General features: G+C 34.7%; 3 protein-coding genes across 3 annotated transcripts; 1 reads left to right on the forward strand and 2 right to left on the reverse strand.

The window, feature by feature from the left end:
* Positions 1–1,456: 1,456 nt before the first annotated feature.
* On the reverse strand, positions 1,457–2,266 carry LOC131647027 (dehydration-responsive element-binding protein 1E-like). Its single transcript, XM_058916942.1, has one exon. It carries the CDS (start codon positions 2,242–2,244, stop codon positions 1,585–1,587), a length of 660 nt encoding a protein of 219 aa, XP_058772925.1. The 5' UTR covers positions 2,245–2,266; the 3' UTR covers positions 1,457–1,584.
* Positions 2,267–5,939: 3,673 nt separating this feature from the next.
* On the reverse strand, positions 5,940–10,473 carry LOC131650303 (uncharacterized). The gene is made up of 4 exons (XM_058920014.1): positions 9,691–10,473; positions 6,337–6,401; positions 6,142–6,199; positions 5,940–6,056 (listed from the first exon to the last, which is right to left on the reverse strand). Exons 1-4 carry the CDS (start codon positions 10,471–10,473, stop codon positions 5,940–5,942), a joined length of 1,023 nt encoding a protein of 340 aa, XP_058775997.1.
* A 2,638-nt stretch (positions 10,474–13,111) lies between these two features.
* On the forward strand, positions 13,112–15,683 carry LOC131650306 (protein FAR1-RELATED SEQUENCE 5-like). The gene is made up of 6 exons (XM_058920018.1): positions 13,112–13,169; positions 13,218–13,435; positions 13,520–14,417; positions 14,531–15,468; positions 15,523–15,579; positions 15,657–15,683. The coding sequence occupies exons 1-6, from the start codon at positions 13,112–13,114 to the stop codon at positions 15,681–15,683; spliced, it is 2,196 nt and encodes a 731-aa protein (XP_058776001.1).
* Positions 15,684–21,882: the final 6,199 nt, after the last annotated feature.

Genomic DNA, 21,882 nt, shown 5'->3' on the forward strand with positions numbered 1-21,882 from the left:
TTGCTGAATTGAAAATTAACCGAATGCCAAAAACAATTATACATTGGCTAATCTATAACAGAGAACTAACTATTCCAACTATAATTAATAATTTCTTCATTGTTACCGTTTGAAGAACTTGTTTGACGAAGAAGTATCTGAGTGTGTGTGCAATAGTTCAACTCGCCAAACGATGACTCAAAAAATTCATTAGAAAGATAAGTTGCTTGTGTGATTGAATTAGCTACTGAGTAATTGAATTTGCTCGTTGGTGAGGTAGTATAGGACAGGAGTCAGGACCACGTATAGGACCACGGTGCATCAGTACTTCATCATATATAATTTGTTTGTTCACACCTTGACTGACTTGGATGTTTTCCAGTACCCTATCCATACTACATACATTTATGGCATTTAGGAATTATAAAGTTTAAAACGTGCTCTTTTCTTATTTGATTTTTATTTAATGATAAAACTATACGTATATATTAAATACAATAGAAGAGGGAAGAACCCAAATACAAATAGAGTAAAAGGTCAAGCTGCCACAAGATGTAAACCAAAACAAAGCAAGACAGCCAAAACAGCAAGAAGAACTCCCAATAAGAAAGGTGGTACCACAAATGCAGCCACACTCAACCGAGGAACTCAACTAGATCTCTGATTACCAGACACATCATCAACAGAACATAAGAGTTACAACTACGCCAAAAATAAATAATTCGAAAAAGGTCGAATCACTCGCATGACTATTGGCCAAGATATAGGATAGGATTCTGAAGGCAGCCAGAGAAAGAGTAAGAACTCACATTGGACAGAGTACAAAACCAACTCTAAGTCAAAAAAAAAATAATTATTAAAAAATGTGACTGGATCTAACTCATCCTACAAGAAAAGTGGTTGCGCCTAATTTATTTCTATAAAACCGACTTGTTTAGTGATGATTGCTCCCACTTATAAGCATTCTTAACATACCTCTCTCGCCCAAATCTAGACAACTGTAGCGTGAAAATAAATGGTGGGTGATCCGATAATGAAAACCTGACACATCGTATGATAAACGAGGCTCTAAATACCATATTAAGAAATATATAGTTGAGTTTAACTCAATTCTACAAAACCGATTTGTAGAGTGAAAATTGTCCCTATTTTTAAGAACATATTTATGCCATATATTATATGTTTGATGTGAAACTCTAAACAATAATTAATCTTATATCTTCCAACTCTTTTCCATTTGGTAAAGAACCATAGAACAAATTATCACTGCGGGCTAACCAAATAGACTATATATACATGATAATCTCCTTTGTCAAATACCACTTTTTAGTTTATTTTAAATAAAAAATTTAAACATGCTTAAATCAACTTCTAATTCATCTTAATGCATGAAAGGTATTTGCCATGTATTTAGGTTAACAAAAGTGTGTCAAACCAACCCACAAATGATTTAATCTAATGAATTATTTACATTAAACTTATACAAAGGAAATAAGTGAGAAACTAACAACAAATTTTAACTAATTACATTTTTAGTAGTGTGTGTTCGAAATTTAATTGAAATCCAACAAAAGGAATTTGAAACCCTAAGAAGACCGTAGCATGTCAAATAGAAAAGTTCCACAATGATGAAACTTGAGTGTCGAATATCTCCATATCACCCCAGTTAGTAGCATAATCTGTGATAGATGGAGAAGGAGAACGTAATGGCTCATTTGCAATTCTCAAAAGCAAATCATGCATGTCTTCCATTTCCGTCATAACATGCTTATCATTGGAATCTTCAATGGCCCCTCCATCACTGTTGTCCTCAACAGCAAACAACTCAGCAGCTTCCATTGCAGCTTTCCTTATCTCCTCCGCATCATTTGACTCCGGCAACCTCAACCGCCATGCCGAGTCGGCAAAATTAAGACAAGCTGATTTCCCCTTAAGAACGAGTGCAGCAACATCGTGTGCACGTGCAGCCATTTCTGGTGTAGGATATGTTCCAAGCCAAATCCTTGACTTACTGCATTTGTTACTGTTAGGAACTCGCATTTCAGAAACCCACTTGTTATTGTTCCGCTTTCGTATTCCTCGATACACAGGGTGTCTTGTCTCCTTGAATACTCTTCTACCTGTTCGCTTCTTAGGTCTCTCAGATGCCAAAAACGTTTCTGCATTATTATGGTTTGAGGAGCTTGTTTCTGACGAAGAAGATGTATCAGAGTGCTGGTGTGTGCCGTAGTTGAACTCGGTAAACGATGATTCAAAAATATTCATCAGAAAAGTTAAGTTGCTTCTGTGATTGAACTGAGTTAAGTGAGGAAGGAGTGAGTGTGGAGTTTTATTTGTATATAGCTTATTGGTGAGTTGGCGAAGAAAAGGACCACGTATGTCACACGGACACGGGCAGGCTACTATTAAGTAATATATTAAATACAACTGTTGACAAAGGTTGTTTCCTCCTACTAGACATCCAGGTTTAAAACGTGTTTTACCGGTACAGTGAATAACAAAAATGCTATTTTATCTCAAATTTTTACAACTTCACCATATAAAATTTAGATAGCTTGATATATTTTTGTGGAACCAAATTGCCACATTGCATTTAAGTAAATATTTAAGCAATTTAAATCAATTTTATTTTAACGGTGATTTTAATAAGCAATCTATATGTGGTCCAATCAATTTATATTTGGTCCCACAAATTATCAAGATTAATATTATTTAATGATAAGCAACCCATTTTTTTAGATTGCTCCAAATATTTAAGTTCTGGAACGCCACGTGTATCTACTACAATGATAAAAAAAACTTATAAATCCTAATGTGCATTAAGCAACCTCCATTGGAGATGCTCTTACGCACCCCACCGTTTAATATGTTATTGTATTTTATATATTCACCAAACTTATAAATTTATAAAGTTTTTATAGTATAAAGAATAAATTACAATTAGTAATTTGGATATTCAAAAATTGATTCAAATTAAACTACTTGAAATTTGATCGAATTAGATCAGATCGATTTTTTTAACTATTCATAAAAAAATTGAACCAAATTATGAGTAATTTTATCTTTGGATCAAATGAGTCTTTACCTTAAAACCGATCCAACCTACACCAAACAATGCATGTCCATGACTCTTCCGATAGCTCTGATGGCGTCCTTCACTAGGACACCTTTAAGCGATTTGAATTTGAATCAAAACACCAATAACCCTTTAAATTTTACCTATTAGGATTCTCTAATGAGAATGCAAAAGTTTGTGGATACATCTTCGTGAGTAAGGATCCTCTCCATTTCTCAAAAGAAATGGAGGTGTCCATTACTATGGTTTTGGTGTATAAATGTGTAATTAATGTCACCACTTTAAAAAATACGTGCATTTATATCTTTTATTTTCTTGAAAACTATAGTAATGGACACCTCCATTTCTTTTGAGAAATGGAGAGGATCCTTACTCCATCTCCGTGAGAGCGACTTTTGGAGTAGACAATAAAGCTAAAACCATCAATGTTTGATATCTCGAGGTAAACACCTTTTTGTTATACAACATAACCATTGGACACCTAACATTCAACATTATAGAAGCAACCATATCCATTGTCCAACTGAAATAGATTGAAAGATGCAACTTCATGTTACAAAATGATTAGTTTCATGGACACATTTTTAGAGTATGACCAAATCATGATAAACATTATAGATGCACCCAAGACAACTATTATTATGAGGTTATGCTCTTCTGTCTCAAGAACACCAAAGTTATCTACCAGAGGTATAGATGTTTTATTTACGGAGCATATAAGAAAAATAATATAATATACAAAGAAGATTAGGTGGTAAAGACACCTAAGTAGAAGAACCATTGTGATGACATACAAGACATCAAATAAAAACTAAAAGATGAGTAGTATCACATACAGAAAAATGCCTCATGCATCATTCGACTCCGTCAACCTCAACCTCCTTGACGAGTTAGCAAAATTTAGACAAGTTGATCTCCCCGTAAGAACGAGTGCAACAACATTGTGTGCACGTGCAACCATTTCAAGAGTTGGATATGTTCCAAGCTAAATCTTTGACTTGTTGCATTTGTTATTCAATATATACAAATGTACTTGAAGAACTACATCTCGGACGTGTCTAATGGATTTGGACTATGTCAAAGTACATGCATGTCGTAATGATTACATATTATACAAGATAAAATATGAAAAATTGAAGGAGTTCCTGAGGTGCGGGGAGCCATGCTACAAACAAAAGGACAATGATGCTGAAGATGACGATGGTGTAACTAGAAAGGGTGTTCCTTTCAAGGTGATGTGGTACCTACCGATAATTCAAATGTTCAAGAGAATGTTTGCTACTGTAAATGACACAAAGAATACTAGATGACATGCAAATGAAAGAGTATGTGATGGAAATTTTTTCCATGTAGTTGACTCATTGCAATGGAAGAAAATTAATTCGTTGTTTCTAAATTTTGCCGTTGAGCCAAGGAACCTTAGGCTTGGACTTGACATGGATGAAATGAACTCATTTGGTAATTTGAGTACTAACCATACTTCATGGTCTATTCTTCTCACAATTGACAACCTATCTCTATGGTTGTGCATGAAGCAAAAATATATGATGTTATCAATGATGATTTCATGTCCAAAACAACCAGGGAATGACATAGACGTTTATTTAATTCCATTGATTGATTGAAGATTTAAGGGTTTGTGGTTGGAAGGTGTTGATGTTGATGATACATATATGAGTGTGATAACTTTAAGATGTGTACCAAGTTGTTTTGCTTAATCAATGACTTTCTTGCATACGATAATTTGTCTGGATACAACGTTAAGGGACATAAAGCGTGTCATATATGTGAACAGTGGCGGAGCCAGAAAAATTATGAAGCCTGGGCAAAAATTTGCTACCACCTTTCAACTATCAAATTACAGTTGCCATATAATGAGAGATATGAACAGAGGTAATAATGTTAACCCAGCCTAAACTTACTTGTATCGTGTATTTGCAGAGGTGAAGTATTCCCACTGACTTGGATTCAACCATTCCCAAACTTTGAAACACCTTAGATAGATCTGGCACAATAACATCATTCCTTGGTAAGAACATCAACATAAGCTCTCATTGTCTTTTTCTTATGTGTTTCCACTTAGCATCATGAAGTGCAATTTCATGTTAAACATTCTAGACTCTTATTTGCTACTTATAAAGATAAAAATATACAGATATATTATGGGATAGGGAGGCAGTGTATATATATAGCACTTTAAATAACCAAGAGCATCCTATGATAGTCACAAATTACAAACAAAGGAAAATAGAACAAATTCAATTTTTAATAATGAATCGATTGATTTTCTACAAATATTATTACATATCCACTACAGGAAATGACTTAAAGTCTCATTATAATATCTAACATCTATCTGCTAGTCAAAATTTAGGAGCAATGAAAATTAAGGAAATTTTGAACCAAGTAAAATCTTATCAAAATACAATTAATTATCAATTATTCTCTCAAGTTCCTAACACAAATCTTAATGAACTAATATCCATCTAGAAAGGATAACATGGCATGATCATAATTTTAAAATATGAAGTATTAATCACAGTCTGCATTGTAATGTCAGCAACACAAAAATTACTCTTAAAACATGTCAACTTATAAGCCAAAGTTAAGTTTGTATTCAGTGCACCAGAGAAGAAAATTTGTTTAACCAACAAACATTCGGAGGATAAAAGTTTTTAAGCAATGAGAATATACTAAAAAACTTTGAACATGAGAGGTCATTCTACAGTAAGGTGTACACCTTTACAAAGTAAGATTCATTTAACAATAAACATGCTACAAACATGTGGGAGCCGGAGGATAAGGTTTAAAAAGCAATGAGAATATACTACAGGAAAAAAAAATGCAGCACATCAGAAGCTATTCTACGATAAAGTTCACACATTTACAAAGGAGCACCTTGAACATTGGCTTTCTTTATCCATTGTTGGACAACAGAATGAAAAGCCTCACACTCCTCCTCGTTCTTAAATTGGATAGTGACTCCAGTAGAATAAGATGCCTGCTTCAAAAATATCACACTAAAAATAAATAAAACTATTTATCTACCGACATCAGTATAAATTTATTTAGCTACGATCTATTACCGCGAAAACAGATGTGACACAACGATTTATGAATTGTGAAGTCAGGAAGAAGTAACACCTAAAACAAATCAAAAATCATAACTGAAATGTGAAGTCAGGAAGAAGTAGAACCAAGAAGTATAAGCAAAACAAGGGAACGAAGCAAGAAACCGACCTATGCATTTCATCGAACATGTGGCGTGTGAGTTTCAAAACAGCGATAACGGCATCAAAATAACCAATTCACAGGCTGCATTATCATTAGTACAACAATTTAACATCTGAGCACAAGAAAATAAAAACAGAATCAGAAGAAAAGAGAGGAAATCGGTGGAGGTATTTCATTTCATCGAACACTTCTTAAGCAAGATGAAAGCTATATATTGTTCTCCTCGTTGCTAGAAATCATGACTGAACCAAAACTATAAGCGAATCCAAACAAGAATCCAAGAGATTGTTAAGCATGTAATGTTGGGGCTTGAGGCTACACGGGGAAGAAGAGCCCGGGCAAGTGCCCATCTTCGCCGGGCCTTGGCTCCGCCAGTGTATGTGAAGATAATGCATGTTCCCAACAATTACAAAATTGAAAAAAGATTGTTTACCGTGGGCATAAAAAATTTCTAAGACCTAATCATCCATGCCATATATTGCGGAAGGATTTTAATGAAAAGAATGAGTTTGATATCGCTCCAAAGCCCTTAACCAAGAAGGAAGTTTATAAAAGGTGACAACATATTGATGTTGTCTTTGGAAAGAAACAAAATGGGCTCACGGAGAAAAATATTTGAAAAAAAGACGGTATTCTTTAATTTTCCATATTGGTCTAGTCTCGATGTAAGATATTATCTTGATGTAATGCATGTGGAGAAAAATGTATGTGATAGTTTGATTAGAACACTTCTCAATATTAAAGGCAAGACAAAATATAGTAAAAAAATCTCGTCTAGATATGGTGGTGATGGGTATACGACAAGAGTTATCTCAAAAAGTAACAGGAAATAGAACATATTTGTTCCCAGCATGTCACGCTCTATCTATAAAAGAAAACATTGCGATTGCTTGCAGGGTATCAAAGTTCTCCAAGGGTACTCATCAATTTTGAAGAAACTTGTGTTACTAAAAGATCTCAAATTAGTTGGATTAAAATCTCCTGATTTTCATGTCTTGATGCAACAATTTTTACAAGTGGCTATCGGTGGCATTTTAACCAAAAATTTAAGATAATTATAACCAGATTATGCTTATTCTTCAATGTTATACGTGGTAAAGTCATTGATTCTAAAAATTTATATGAGTTAGAACATGTTGTGTAATTATCTTGTGTCAATTAGTGATGTATTTTCCTCGATTTTTTTTTACACTATAGTTCCCTTAGTTGTTCATATAGTAAGAGAGATTAGATTTTGTGGTCCAATTTATTTAAGATGGATGTATCCAGTAGAGCGATACATGAAAATATTTAAAGGGTATAAAAAGAATCATCATTATCCATAAGCTTTGATTGTTTACGCTGACAAGTTTTCATGACGCTGTTCGTTACCTTGCTTTTATAACCGAGATTAAAACTCTTTCACGTTTGAGGTTAAATGTGTGTTTTTACTGTAGTGGTTATATTCAACATTCATGCTATTCCGAGTTTGGATTATTAAGTCTGAATTGGAGATTGGTGATCCTGCCAACTTTAATATATCAGCCAGGTTCATCATTTTTGTGAGATACAAGCCCATTTTCATCTCTCCTTTGCGAGTGCTGTAAAATTATGATTTGAGATAGATTGTTCTCGAATTTGTCTGTACATCTGCTAGACTTTGAGTTTCACCCCAAATTTCATTAGAAGTTTCACAGTGCAACAGATGACATAGACAATTGTAGATAGGCTATTTTTCTGATTTACAGTAGCAGCAAATGACATGGTTGAATCAAGAGCCTTCAAACGTAAGAGCCAGAGCCGGTCCCGACTTTTTAGAGGCCCAGGGCAAATAATAAAAATAGGCGCCTAATTAAAAAGTTAACATCAGTTATTTAAATTATATATAGCATCAAAACAACAAAAATAATCATTAATCCATGTAATTAATATAAAAATAAAATTCTAATCAATATTATCAAAATACCTTCTAGCTACTTGAAAAAAATCTCCCTTCTAGCATTTTTTTTGAAGCAAATTCTTCAACACACCTTCTTTTTCATTCTCAAACAATAAACAAGTACTCCACCATGTTCATGAGTTCATTAAAAATCATCTTCATTCTTCACTTTCTCTCACTCTCACTCAAAACAAACAACAACATAACACCCACTCAAAACAAAAAACTCATTTCTTCCCTCTCAATCTTATAAATAAAAAATTAACGGCAACATAATTAAGCAAGCATCAAGAATCAATCAAGACTTTTACTTTTAGAATCAAGGAAAAAAATGAAACAAAGTTATCAATAAATAATTTTTCGAAGCAAATCGCAAAGAGAAATATATGAGGTTACCTCGGAGACGGGCACGATGGTGCCGTGGTGGATTCACTGGTTTTTGTGTGGTGGCGGGCGGCGAGGCAGACGAAGCGGTGGCTAGAGGTGGAGAAGTGAAGCGACAAAAATATCGGTATCGGTGAAAACTGAAAAGTTTTAGAGCAGAACAAAAACTGAAGGAATAAAATCTACTTTTTTTTTGTGCTATTCTTTCTGAGCTTATAATAGATTGGGCCTGTTGGTTGTTATTTACACCCTTTGAACTGATTTATATTACTACCAAAAATAAAAAAGTGAGGCCCTTGATTTTTGGAGTCCCTGGACTGTGGGTCTGCTTGCCCTGGCCAGGGCCGGCCCTAAGAGCTCAAATGCAAAGATAAAAATAGTATGAAAAGGTTATATGTATTCATTTGACTGAATGTGTTTTATGCACATGTTGTAGTATAATTGAGACCATATAATTAAGCTAGCAATAATTACATTAATTATAGAATCAACATATATGATAGGAACGGCCATTCATGACAAGTTATGTCTTGATCCTCCATTATATGACCCACTTATCATATCACTCATAATGTGATCAATGTGTAGTTACTAGGATCACAACTTTCTCTAATTAAAGTAACGAACCAAACTCTTCTATACTAGTTTATCATAATAGTGATACAAGAAAGGGTCATGCTAACGAGTGCCCTAGGGGCACTGGTTAAGCATTCATAATAAAGAAAATATGTATATTCAATGCATTGAATATACACAATATTCTTTAAAAAAAAGTTAATTATCTATGTTTTCATGCATTAATTACATATATTTTAGATAAAAAACTTACATTTTTACTTTATTAAATAATGTTCAACTTACCTTTTTAATCTCTTAACCAGTGCCCCTGGGGCACTCGTTAGCATTACCCTACAAGAAATAGTTCATAAATGATTAGTTTTTTTTTTTTTTGACAAGAACAAACTTAAGAGCTTTCATTCATCAAATCAATCTCAATACAAGGAGGTATCATAGTAAGGGAACTACGCCTAGACCAAGAATCGGCCGCCTTAGCTAAGGAATGGGCAACCGAATTCGCTTGGCGCTTAATGAACTTTACCTCAAAGTTCGGAAAACAACATAACAAATTCTGAATAGACTTAATTATAAAACTAAACTCAGAATAGCCAACATGCTTGGCTTTAATAGAATTTACGACTAATTGACAATCACTTTCAAAGACAACATAAGAGAAATGGGAGGAGATGGCATGTTGGATAGCTTCCTTCAAAGCCATGGCTTCAGCTTCGTGGACAGAAAAAAGACCCACACCCCAAGCTACACCTGCTCTGATGAATCTCCCCAAATGATCCCTAAAACACCACCCTCTATTAGTCGTACCACGAACGTTATTAAAACCTGCATCAACATTACACTTCAACTGATTTATCATAGGCGGACTCCAAGCTACTAAATTATTATTATTATCACCCATAGCATGCTCCTCTATGGCTATAAACCAATCATACCAGTTGTGATATGCTTGTAAACCAATTCTTATAGCATCTTCTCGGACATCTTGCCAGACCACATTATTTCTACTGCGCCAAAGGACCTCAAGCATAACAGCAAATCTACCAGCATCCCTACGGTCCTCTCGACTACAAACGTCAAAAATAAGGGACTTAGCATCATGAAATGATTGTAAACGAGAGTCGATTAAGGATGACAAACCTGCTGCCCACCAACTTTGAGAAGTAGACGCGCAACCGAAAAAAACATGCCAATCATCTTCATCTTCACAATCACACCACGGACAAAGAGATGGGCAAGGGACATGATGATGTTGCAACGTAGTATAGCTTCTGCTTCTTTGACAACGTCTCCGACAGGAATAGAACATCCGGCCGGTGTTTTTGAGCGAGTTGTCGCAAGTTTGGAATTGCACGCGGGTTGCTCAAGCCCCGACAATTCCAGCTAAGAATTTTCATTGGTCCCGGCAGTCCTGGCTGCCAGGACCTGCCGATAAAAAAGTCTGGGATGCTTCTACACTCTCTGCACTACTGCTGGAAACATGTTCTCTGCGTCTTTTCCGTTCAAGCGGGCCTTCGCCATTATCGCCATCAGTAACTTCAGAAAATGATGGTTGGATAGCATAGCTCAGAGGAAGCTTATCATGGTTAGGAGTATGGGAAATGTGTTTGACTGTTTTACTACTGGTCATCTGTTTTGAAATGGAAGTTTTTGGTTTGAATTTATGGGGTTTGGTGGTTAAGTTACTGGTTTTTTGCGTGTGTAAAGAGCTGTTATTACTGGGCAAAATAGTTTGTTTGGGTTGAGAGAACACAATATGGTTAAGGTTTAATTTTTCCGGATTTTGCATGTTGGAAATGTGTGGGCTTATGATTGGTTGGGTTGAAAAAGGTGGGCCGGTGGAATTTTGGTTAAGGACCGAAACAGGATTGGACAGCCACTGAATAGCAGCATTAGGTTTTGGTAGTGGGGGGACAGCCTCCTTAATTGTCAATGATTGGTTTGTCTTTTTGTCTCCAAAACTTCCTTCTGAAAACAAAACCGTGGCACTTGTTGACGCGGCTGGCACATTAATGTTCATAATAGGATGCTTGGGAATAATTTGACAATGCATTAATGTCTCATGATTGTCACCGATTCCACCAGTAACAGTCAAATCGTGGTGGGCCCCTACGGGTGAAAAATCAGTTGCAGATGCATCTGTGTTGGCGTGGTGAGCACGCGCCTCATGTCCATCAGCGGAGCACTTTGGTGAATCTCTACCCACACCTTCCTCCTTCAGCCATTTTGAGCTTGCAGCATTAGTGAACCTCCTATTCTCCACCCTAATTTCATTAGACCAACCTCTCAATCCATTATCATCCTCCATAGCGAAACGAATTTCACACTTCTGTTCCGAATGACCCAACAATCCACATACAAAACAGAAAAGTCCCAAATTCTCATACTTAAAATTAACCGTACACCACTCTCCGCCTTTATTTTTAACTCTGGAATTTTTCTTTAACGGCTGACGGACATCCACTTTCACTCTCAAGCGCATATACTGCCTCCAGAAGCTTGAATTATTATTCTTATCATACTCCACGAATGAACCAATATAATTAGCCATAGCTTTACCGACTTTCTCCAACATTAGACCTGCAGGAAGATTATGAATCTGAACCCAGAATTCAACATAGAACAACGGGATGTGTTCAATTTGCATTCCGATCTGTACTCTATCAATGATTAGCAAATGACTACCGAAGGTCCAGGGCCCTCCTTTCAGCGCAGCCTCCATATCTAGCTTATGAGAAAATTGAAACAGGAATAATCCTTCCAAAGCTTTCTTGATAATGACCCCCTTGACCGGACGCCACATATCCGCCACTCTCTTCTTCATAGACATAACATGGATTGGTTTATCACACAAAAACCTTCCAACAAGACACAATCGAAGATCACCAGCTTCTGTACATTCATCCTCCACATCGAAACAAAACCCCCCTTCATCATCCTCCTCTTGCAGTGAGATGTCGTTAATATTCGGATTTGCCATTCTGTATAGTCAAAAGGTAGTACGGACCCAAAAAAACCAGGAAAAGAGAAAAAGATCAAAGCTTCTCAGTGGGAGAAGAAAAGAAACAAACCCTAGCAGAACTAGGAAAAAATTTTTCATAAATGATTAGTTGAATGAATGGAATATGCTATAAGCAAAATAAAAAAGGAAAATTCTATGGTGAAGTCACAAAAATGTCTTCTTTGGTGAAGTCATTAATTTGATCAATGAGAAACAAACCCTAAGTTACCCTAATTTAATTAGTGCCACATAGGATTACATTGTACATACCACTTATTATGTAGTCTCATTTTATTAATATTGCACTTAAATCCCTATCATATTAAAAATGACAAAATTAATATTTTAATTATTACATTGAAAATCAAATAAAAATCTCAAAATCAAATAAACTTATCTTTCTCTTTTCTCTTCTGCAACTCATCTTTCTCTTTTCTCTTCTGCAACTAGTTTCATACTCAATCCATCATTGTTTGCTCAGTTCGTACTCGTCACCTTTCTATTCGTACTCGTCATCTTTCTATTTGTACTTGGTTCACCATTGTTTGTTAATTCACTTCATACCAACAAAAATTTGTAAATCCCGGCAAAAGGGCACTGTGTGATTGTGTTCTTATTGAGAACATAATTGCTAAGGTAAATTTGACATCTGTTGTTATATTTAATTGATATTAGTTACTAAGATTTCTTGATATCGAATTGGTGTATTACATTTGATTTCAATTTGGGAATTAGGGTTTATGTTTGATTTTGTTTTCTATATATGTGTATTTCAATTTAGGAATTAGGGATTATGCGTCAATTTGTTTTCTGTATATGTGTTTCAATTTTAATGATTTCGATTTCAATTTTCTGAGTTACATATGATGAACATGCGGCTGGAATTTGGTATTGTGATTGATGTTGAATTTTGGGATGTTCAAAGTTGTTTTATTTCAGGTTCACGATGGAAAACTCAAACAATTCATTTGAGGTTGATTCCAATGAAGTTCATTCCACTGATGGTGATATAGAATTAAATGATGGTGAGGGTGATAGTTATTAAAGCTCAGGTGATGATGTCGACGATGCTGATAATGCCGATGAAGATGATTTGGCAGAATTAGATGCAGTTGAAGGCGATGATGATGTCGACGATGCTGATAATGGTGATGAAGATTATTCGGCAGAATTAGATGCAGTTGTAGGCAATGATGATGATGTCGACGATGCTGATAATGGCGATGAAGATGATTCAGCAGAATTAGATGCAGTTGTAGGCGATAAAAGGGTAAGTATTGCTTCCATGACTTCTGCTGATATTCGTGCTATGGAATTCGATTCTTTTAATGAAGGTTATGATTTTTATTAAAAGTATGGTAAATGCAAAGGTTTTTCCATAAGGAAAAGTGATATTAGGAGTAAATGGTCTGAAGACAGTAAAATAATAGTAATGAGGCAATTTGTATGCAACAAGCATGGCTTAAGAGAGGATAAACACTTTTCTAGGTTAGATAGGAAAAGAGATGAGAGACGTATTACCCGTACTAAATGCTTAGCTAGGATTTGTTTGCACTACAACGCCAAAAAGGGTAGATATGTAGTGTCATTTTTTGAAGAGACTCATAACCATGAATTAACCCCATATAGGTTTATGCACTTACACCCCGTTTATCGTCAAATTTATGAAGTGGATAGAGCTCAGATTGATGGTCTTCAGTCACATGGAATTAGAACTTGTCATATAGTGGGGTACATGGTTGCTCTGAAGGGTGGATACGCTAGTGTTGGATTTACAAAGAAAGATCTGTACAATTATTTTGATAAAAAAATGCGTGACCTTATTAAAGATGGTGACATTGCCGCTTCTTTAAATTATCTAAATGTAAAGTCATCTACTGATCCCATGCTATATGCAAAATATGCCTTCAGCGGTGATGGACGACTGAGGTCTCTTTTTTTGGCTGATGGGAGAAATAGATATGACTATTTTTGTTTTGGCGATGTGGTTGCGTTTGACACAACTTACAAGAAGAACAAATACAACTACCCATTGGTTATATTTTCAGGGTGTAACCAGCACTCTCAGACAGTTAATTTTGGTGCTGAGTTGGTATCAGATGAAACATCAGATACCTATAAGTGGTTGTTGAGTTGTTTTTTAGAGTGCATGGATGACAAATACCCACAAGCAGTGGTAACGGATGGGGATGGTGCTATGAAGGAGGCTATAAAACCGATTTTCCCGATGCAACCCATCGGTTATGTGCTAGGCATTTGAATAAGAATGCAGGTGAAAATGTAAAGAACTCTGAGTTTTTGGAAGGCTTTAAAAAAGCAATGTACTGAAATTTTTCAAAGGATCAATTTGAAAATTTTTGGTCAGAGCTAATTAAAGAAAATGGACTTGAAGGAAATCCATGGGTAACCAAGACGTATGAGAACAAGTCACTGTGGGCAACTGCATATTTACGTGACAACTTTTTTGGACGTATAAGAACTACATCTCAATGTGAAGCGATTAATGCAATAATCAAGAGTTACGTTAGGAAGAAAGGCTATATTTTTGAATTTATGCACAATTTTGATGAGGCTCTTAGACACTACAGAAACAATGAACTGGTAGCTGATTTTAAATCCAAGTTTTTAGAAACGGCGTTGACAACTCACCTGCGTTTGATTGAGAGCGATGCCGCTAAAATTTATACAACCGATATTTTCAAAGAAGTTAAAGATGAAATTATGAAGGCTGGTGCGTTGATTGTTAAGAGCTTTGTAAGACATGGTGATGTGAAGATGTACGTGTTGACAAAATATTGTACGGAAAACTATGAAAGAAGAGTTGTTTATGATGGTACAAAATTTCAATGTTCTTGTAAGTTATTTGATTCTCGTGGGCTTCCATGTTCTCATATTTTTTATGTCATGAAGGAAGAACATGTTTCAAACATTCCTTGTAGTATGGTTCTATCGCGCTGGGCAAAGGATGCAAAAATTGAATATTTGAACATGGTTGATAATGGTACAGTAAATTCAAATTCGATGGAGGTTGCCCGTTTTGGTTCATACTGTTCTCTTTTTACCTCTTTTTGCAAAGAAGCTTCAAAGAAGAATGGTGTTTATGGGGAAATAATGGAGGACATCATGAAGTTACACAAAAAATATTGCAGTGCCGACGATCAAATTGGGACACAAAGGGAGGCGGTAGGTGATCCAATAACAGTGAAGAGTAAAGGTGCTCCGAAGAAAAAAAAGAATGACACAAAAGCTGTGAGGCACTGTTCAAAATGCAATAGTACAACTCATAATGCACGGAATTTTTCGGTAAGTTGGATAACTTGTGATCTGATTGTTATAGTCAATGTTTTATTTTTTAAGAGAAATGTTGAGTTGGAATTGGTGTCAAAAACTGATTCTTTAAGCCAAATTCCTAAGGTATTATATGTTTTTTAAATTATATTGTGTAACTATCTGTGAATATATTTGTGAATCTACAAATGTGGATGTTACAGGCACAAGCAGACAAAGCTGCCAGATAAATAAGAAGAAGAAACTCAAAAGAACATAGAATGGTTCAAAATTTTCAGCAAATGTGGATGTTACAGGCACAAGCAGACAAAGATGTGTGTTATACCCCAAAATTTGCCCGCATCTTTTTTCAAGAAAACTTATGTCTAAAAATTAAGAGCTTCATATAATCTTGGATTTTTTTTATTCCATAAATATCCTGATTTATGAATACTTGGTTTTTAGAATTTTTCTTATACGGTATTTTGGTTCGCTGTTGAATTTATTCTTACACAAACGCCAAGTATTGTTTATTACTTCACACACGCTATTTATTTGAGATTTATTTGCAGATAAATAGTACTGACGCATTTGGTACAGAATTAAATTTTGCAGGCACAGAGTCCGGGGATTCAGACTGTACTGGTAACAATTAAATTATTATTGTTTCCCACTAATTTTTGTACTATATTCTATTATTTTCAAAATCTCTTTCTTTCTTTTCAAATCTCTTTCTTTCAAATCAAATCCTAACTTTATTCTACACATTTCTCTTTTCAAACCCTACCATACACTTTCTTTCAAATCCTACTACCACTCAAATTTTCCTTTTTTGTACGGAATCACTTCATTCCCCAACGTCTCTATCCTTCTTTTCATTCTATAAATACCTCTCATTTTTTCCATAAAATCTCACATCAAATTTCATTCAATCTCTCAAATTTCTACCTCATATCTATTTTCTCTTCTTCCCCGGCAAAAAATGGCAAAGTGGATGGAGACACTTTTTCTTATAGTCATCACCATTGCTACGGTGATCATGTCCTTCTTCTGTCTGCATAGTGCTGAAAAATGCGGACCTGCGATGGTTACACTTCTGATCATCTATTTTCTGTTGGTCATAGCATGGATTATTAATCGTCATATGTAAAGTTTGTCGTATCTTCTGTTTTTAGAATGTACCGTTCTTTATATTTACCGTGCTGTTTACTACGTTTTGTTTAGGTAATATTTGTACTGTCAATATTAAGTATTACACTATCTATTATATCGTCATTTAACTAGTAAGATAATATTATATGTGTTTATTGCTAGTTAAAATATTTATTTTTTCTGTGCATTAAATCCTTTCAGTCTTATTATTGACGGTAATTTTGTTCTCGTACAGTGTACTTTAATTATTTATTATGTTTGTGTTTTTCTAACAAATCATGTAAATAATTTCTCACCATTAACACAACAAAAACAAAAAGAAAAATTAACTTTAACTGTTGAATTTTCACTTTAACTGTTACATTAATACCCGAACAGCCAGTAAACAGTCAAACCCGATGACAGCACGTTTCTCCGTGTTTTGTACCATCAATCAAATCCATCTTTCACACTTCAAAATTCCAAGATTTTTGTCCTAGAAGTCTTCTGACAATCACAAGATCAGCAAAGACTCAGCACTGCACAAAAATCAGGTACGCTCGACTGTCTCCTACACAAACAGTCCCTAACTAGGGTTTTTGTTTTTTAAGGAGAACAAGTTTTTTGAGACTTCAAATGGATTTTATGTACCTCCATATGTCTCAAAGTACCACTAGACAAATTTTCAAACTTCGATTCGCTCGGACGCGCAATCGACGTCTCAAACAGTCAACAGACGACTCGTACGATAAAAAAGGCAACAGACAGTCAAAAATGAAATTTTTTGTCAACATCCATATTTTGTCAAAGGATTCATCATTTCACTAGTGGTTGATTAAAATTCATCAAGAAAAGCTCAGAAATCAGCAAAACCCTAAGTTTCAAAATTAGGGTTTTCTCCTAAAAAGTCAACTGAACTTTGACTGGCCATAACTCTCTCATCATTCATCAAAAAACTTCCAACCAAGGCTCATTTTGAAGGTAATTCAATTATCTTTCAAGTGCAATTGGTCCTATGGTCATTGGATTCACCATTTGGAAAATATGAGCTAAGACATTATAAGTCATTTTCAAAGTCAACAAAAAGTGGTTTTTTGTCAAAGACCATAACATCAAGATAACTTCTCCAAATGCAAAAATGCTTCCAAAGTAGCTTGTAGAGGACATCTTGAGGTTTCTAAAAAGTACAAGAACTCCTTCATATGATAAAAATTGAGGGATTTATGCCTTGTTGAAGTTGGCTAAATTTTGGGAAAATGCATGAAACCAACATTGATCAAAAATGTTTTTTTTCCAAAAGGGGCCAAGTTTTCATGATCCAAACATGATTCTAACCATGTTAAGGGCCTCCCACGACCAACCTAAGGCCCATAACATTTTTATTTCTTTTTTGGTTTAATTTTATTACATTTAAGATTAAATTGAAAAAGAAATGGTAAAGAATAATGATGCAATGCTTGATTCTTAAGCTAAAGCCTCCAAAATTGATCCAATTCTGCAGCAAGAAAGGTACAAGGCAGGCCTAGGGCAAGAGGTGTGGAAAAATCAAGCTATGGTAGCTTGAATTCAAAGCTTAATATATTAAACAAGTCAAAAATTCAATAAAGCTCATCAATGCTTCTTAGCTTCAATTTTAAGCAGATCTTAGCTTATAAATGAAGTAGTATGCTTCATCAATGTAACACACACGAAATCATAGCAAGGGCATAGCCAAGAAACTACCAAAATTCTCACAAAATATCAAACACTTTGTAATTTTCATTTTGCAATTTCTAGCTTACCTCAATAAAAAATAATACTTTCAATCATCTTCTGAAGTGGCATAGAGTAAGAATGAGCTCATAATATGGTCCTATAAGGGTTATAACACGTGCATAGTACTCTTCATCTTCATGCATAATCAATTTTTGTTTTCTTACATTTAATCAATATCAATGTAATCTAATCATTCTAATGAGTTCATGAAGTCTTATAGGGTAGATCTGGGCTCTAACATGTTAGTTTCCACGTGAGAATAGCTATATGCCATTAACAAGTGTTCATGCATGTTTAAGCTTCAACTTCTTCGAATCCATGGCTACAACACTCAAACAGCGAAACTAATATCATATTTGGACTCAGAGCATCCTAATTAGGGGATCTGGGTCACTTGTTATTATTCATAACGTTTGTTCTTGCAGGTTTGTGAAGCTACCAAAAATGGCATTTTATCGTGAAAATAGTGGGGGTTCAAAACCGCCGCTATTTGTGAGTAAAAATGAAGGAGACGGAGGTTGAAGACGACCACGCGTCCAAGCGTGGTTCGCCAGTCAACTTGTCTTCGTCCACGCCTGCAATAGTGGGGCCAACCTGACTTGTTGAAGGTCTTTATGATCCCACGTGACTGGTCAATACAAGTGTACCATGTTCTCTCCAATCTGAGCCATTAGATCATGATCTTGACACATCCAACGCACCAGACAAGCAGTCCATACCATCGACTCACCAGCATATCACACATGATTATTTATTTTCTATTTTCTATTTTTATTTTATTTTCTTTCAATAATTAATTAAAAATAGTTTAAAAAATCCAAAAAATATAACAAAAATATTTTTAGGTTTATAATTTAATCTATTATTTTTTGATATAAAAATATTTTATTTTTCTTAATAATTAAAATATTTTGCTTAATTAATTAATATATATTTATATATTTGCTTTTTAATTATTTCAACCAATCAAAAAATCATAAAAAAATTGTTCTTTATATTAAATTTAGTTTATATATTATAGACTAATTTTGCACATATTTAGTATAATTTTCTCTTTAATTTTTAATTATTTGTATAATTATTTGTATAATTATATATTATTTAACTTAATAATTTCAAAATCAACTTCAAAATTCCAAAAAAAATAGTTTTGTTTTAAAAATTAATTGACAAACATTTTGAACATATTTCAAACTTAATTTTTAGGTTTAAATTTTATTTCTACCTTTTTCTCATTTTAATTAAATTAATCATGCATTAATTCTAATTAAAATCAATCATACAAAAAATCCAAAAATATTTTCTTTTATTTTCTTGCAATTTAAATTCCTAGATCAAGTGTATAGGTTGTCAAAATCATGTAAATAGCGTAGTTTACATTTCCCGCACAATCGATGTAATAGCGTAGATTTACTTTCCGCATTTTACATTTCCGCATTTTAATTTCTGTACATATAAAATTGCGTGTATGTCAAAAATAAAAATTGAAGCGTTAGGTCACTAACTTCAAAAATAAAATATCTGAAATCAAAACACAATCACACTTGCACCTCTTAGGGTAATCCCTCTTTTACTCTTTTCAGAAATCAAAATCAAATTCTACTGTTTCAAATGCAAAATCGAACTTTCGTTTACATCCGGTGAAAGGAGAATTTTCTAAAGGAAATAGGAAAAGACCTTATAACTTAGGGTAGACCTCCTAATTTGCTTGCTCAAATCAAAACAAACAAATGTCTCATATACCGTTGTTTTTCAAAATAAAACTTTCAAAGAAAGACAATACTTGGTATATATCCAAACAAGGATCATTACGAAGTTAACGTTCTTTCTTTCAAAACATCTTTCGAAAGATAAAACATTTTGTATACATTCGCACAAGGATCATTACAAAATCAATTTACAAAGGTATTTTTGAAACCACATAAAAGCATTTCAAGGCAAGAGAAGAATGATTCAAAACAAGTGAGCTAAGCAAATTAAGAGCCCATGGATAACCATGGATACAAAGGGTGCTAACACCTTCCCTTTGTATAACCAACCCCCTTACCCAGAATTTCTTAAAGGTCTTTTTTCTGTTTCTTTTATAAACCTTTCCTTAATTGGATAAAATAAAAGTCGGTGGCGACTCTCTGATTTTCAAAAACACAAAAGAAAAAAGAGAAGAGTGTTAGTTCGTGTATCTCTCCACGAGAGGTACGGTAAAAAACCGAGTGCATGACAGAACTGGCGACTCTGCTGGGGAGTTCTAAAAAACAAAATGTTTTCAAAAGGGGTTACCTTAGAGTGTAGATCACTTCGATGTTTTCAATTGCTTGTCTTGATTGCTCTATTTTTTTTCAAAGGTTTGTTTGGGTATTTGCTTGTGTGAAAGATTCTAACCCGAATCTCGAGATACCTTAAGTATGTGACAATAGACCAAGGAAACTGTACGACATGTTCCGATTCGGTTGATCTGGTAGTCACCGTTAGTGCGACACTTTGGTTTATACTGATATTCCTTGAAAACGATCAAGGAGTATGTTAGGCTTCCGAAGTATCACCAAACACTAATTTGCCTTAGAACCTTTAGTTGAACTTGACTTGTGGCCTATTAAGTGACTAGCTTTGAAATTGATCGAAGTTAGTTATCCTCGAGGAATATTTTGATCGGCCGCCCGAGTGCCGTATTAAGATGTTGTCTCCAAGGATCATAGAACCCGAATACTATTCTAAGACAGGTTTTAACCAACTCAACTTCAGTGGGGAGGGTATCACCTATCAAACTCATGCAAGCCTTTGAACCTAAGGCTATTGTTTGATTTGTTTGTGTTTGCCACATGTTTGACATCATGACATCATAAGCATATCATTTTATCATTAATCATTTCAAGGATCGAAGAGTTTACCTTTGTTCTATTATTGCAGGTAATGGCTCCCGCTACCAGAGATTACATCCGAATCAACATCTCAACAGTGCCATCTGAACTTAAGGACTTAATATCCGAATTTCCCAGGAATGCTCAATTCACCGAAAAGCACGGTCACCTACTCCATTTGGTTACCTCAAAATTTGAAGAAGACATTATACGGGTCCTGTTCCAATTCTTTGATCCTGAACATCATTGTTTTACATTCCCTGATTACCAGTTATTACCCACTTTGGAAGAGTTCTCTGAACTGATTGGGTTACCGGTTCGAGATCAATTACCTTTCACTGGTTTAGAAAAGATTCCAAAACCTGAAATCATTGTTGCTGCCTTACATTTGCGAAAGTCAGAAATTGAGTCCAATTGGGAAACAAAGAGTGGAATCGAGGGTTTGCTTGCTAAGTTCTTAATGGAAAAGGCTCGATTACTACTAAAAAACAGAAGTTACCTAGATTTTGAGGAAGTTGTGGCTATTTTGATCTATGGGTTGGTTTTATTCCCTAATCCCAACCAGTTCATAAGTATACACATTATCAACATTTTCTTAACCCGTAACCCGGTACCTACCATGCTGGGAGACATTCTACATTCTCTACACACTCGTACCATGAAAAAACGAGGAACTCTTATGTGCTGTGTACCACTACTGGCTAGATGG

The sequence above is a fragment of the Vicia villosa genome, linkage group LG2, assembly GCF_029867415.1.
Source record: "Vicia villosa cultivar HV-30 ecotype Madison, WI linkage group LG2, Vvil1.0, whole genome shotgun sequence".
Taxonomy (NCBI): Eukaryota; Viridiplantae; Streptophyta; class Magnoliopsida; order Fabales; family Fabaceae; genus Vicia; species Vicia villosa.

What these genes read in the sequence shown, in the direction of transcription:
- LOC131650306 (XM_058920018.1), top strand. Translation starts at nt 13,112, where the DNA reads ATGGAAAACTCAAACAATTCATTTGAGGTTGATTCCAATGAAGTTCAT. An exon ending in CAGTTGTAGGCGATAAAAGG is followed by an intron (nt 13,436 to 13,519) that starts GTAAGTATTGCT and finishes TTTTATTAAAAG; the next exon opens with TATGGTAAATGCAAAGGTTT. An exon ending in ATAATGCACGGAATTTTTCG is followed by an intron (nt 15,469 to 15,522) that starts GTAAGTTGGATA and finishes TTATTTTTTAAG; the next exon opens with AGAAATGTTGAGTTGGAATT.
- LOC131647027 (XM_058916942.1), bottom strand. Translation starts at nt 2,244, where the DNA reads ATGAATATTTTTGAATCATCGTTTACCGAGTTCAACTACGGCACACAC.
- LOC131650303 (XM_058920014.1), bottom strand. Translation starts at nt 10,473, where the DNA reads ATGTTCTATTCCTGTCGGAGACGTTGTCAAAGAAGCAGAAGCTATACT. An exon ending in GTTGTTTTCCGAACTTTGAG is followed by an intron (nt 6,402 to 9,690) that starts GTAAAGTTCATT and finishes TCTTGTGCTCAG; the next exon opens with ATGTTAAATTGTTGTACTAA. An exon ending in GTGTCACATCTGTTTTCGCG is followed by an intron (nt 6,057 to 6,141) that starts GTAATAGATCGT and finishes TTTTTGAAGCAG; the next exon opens with GCATCTTATTCTACTGGAGT.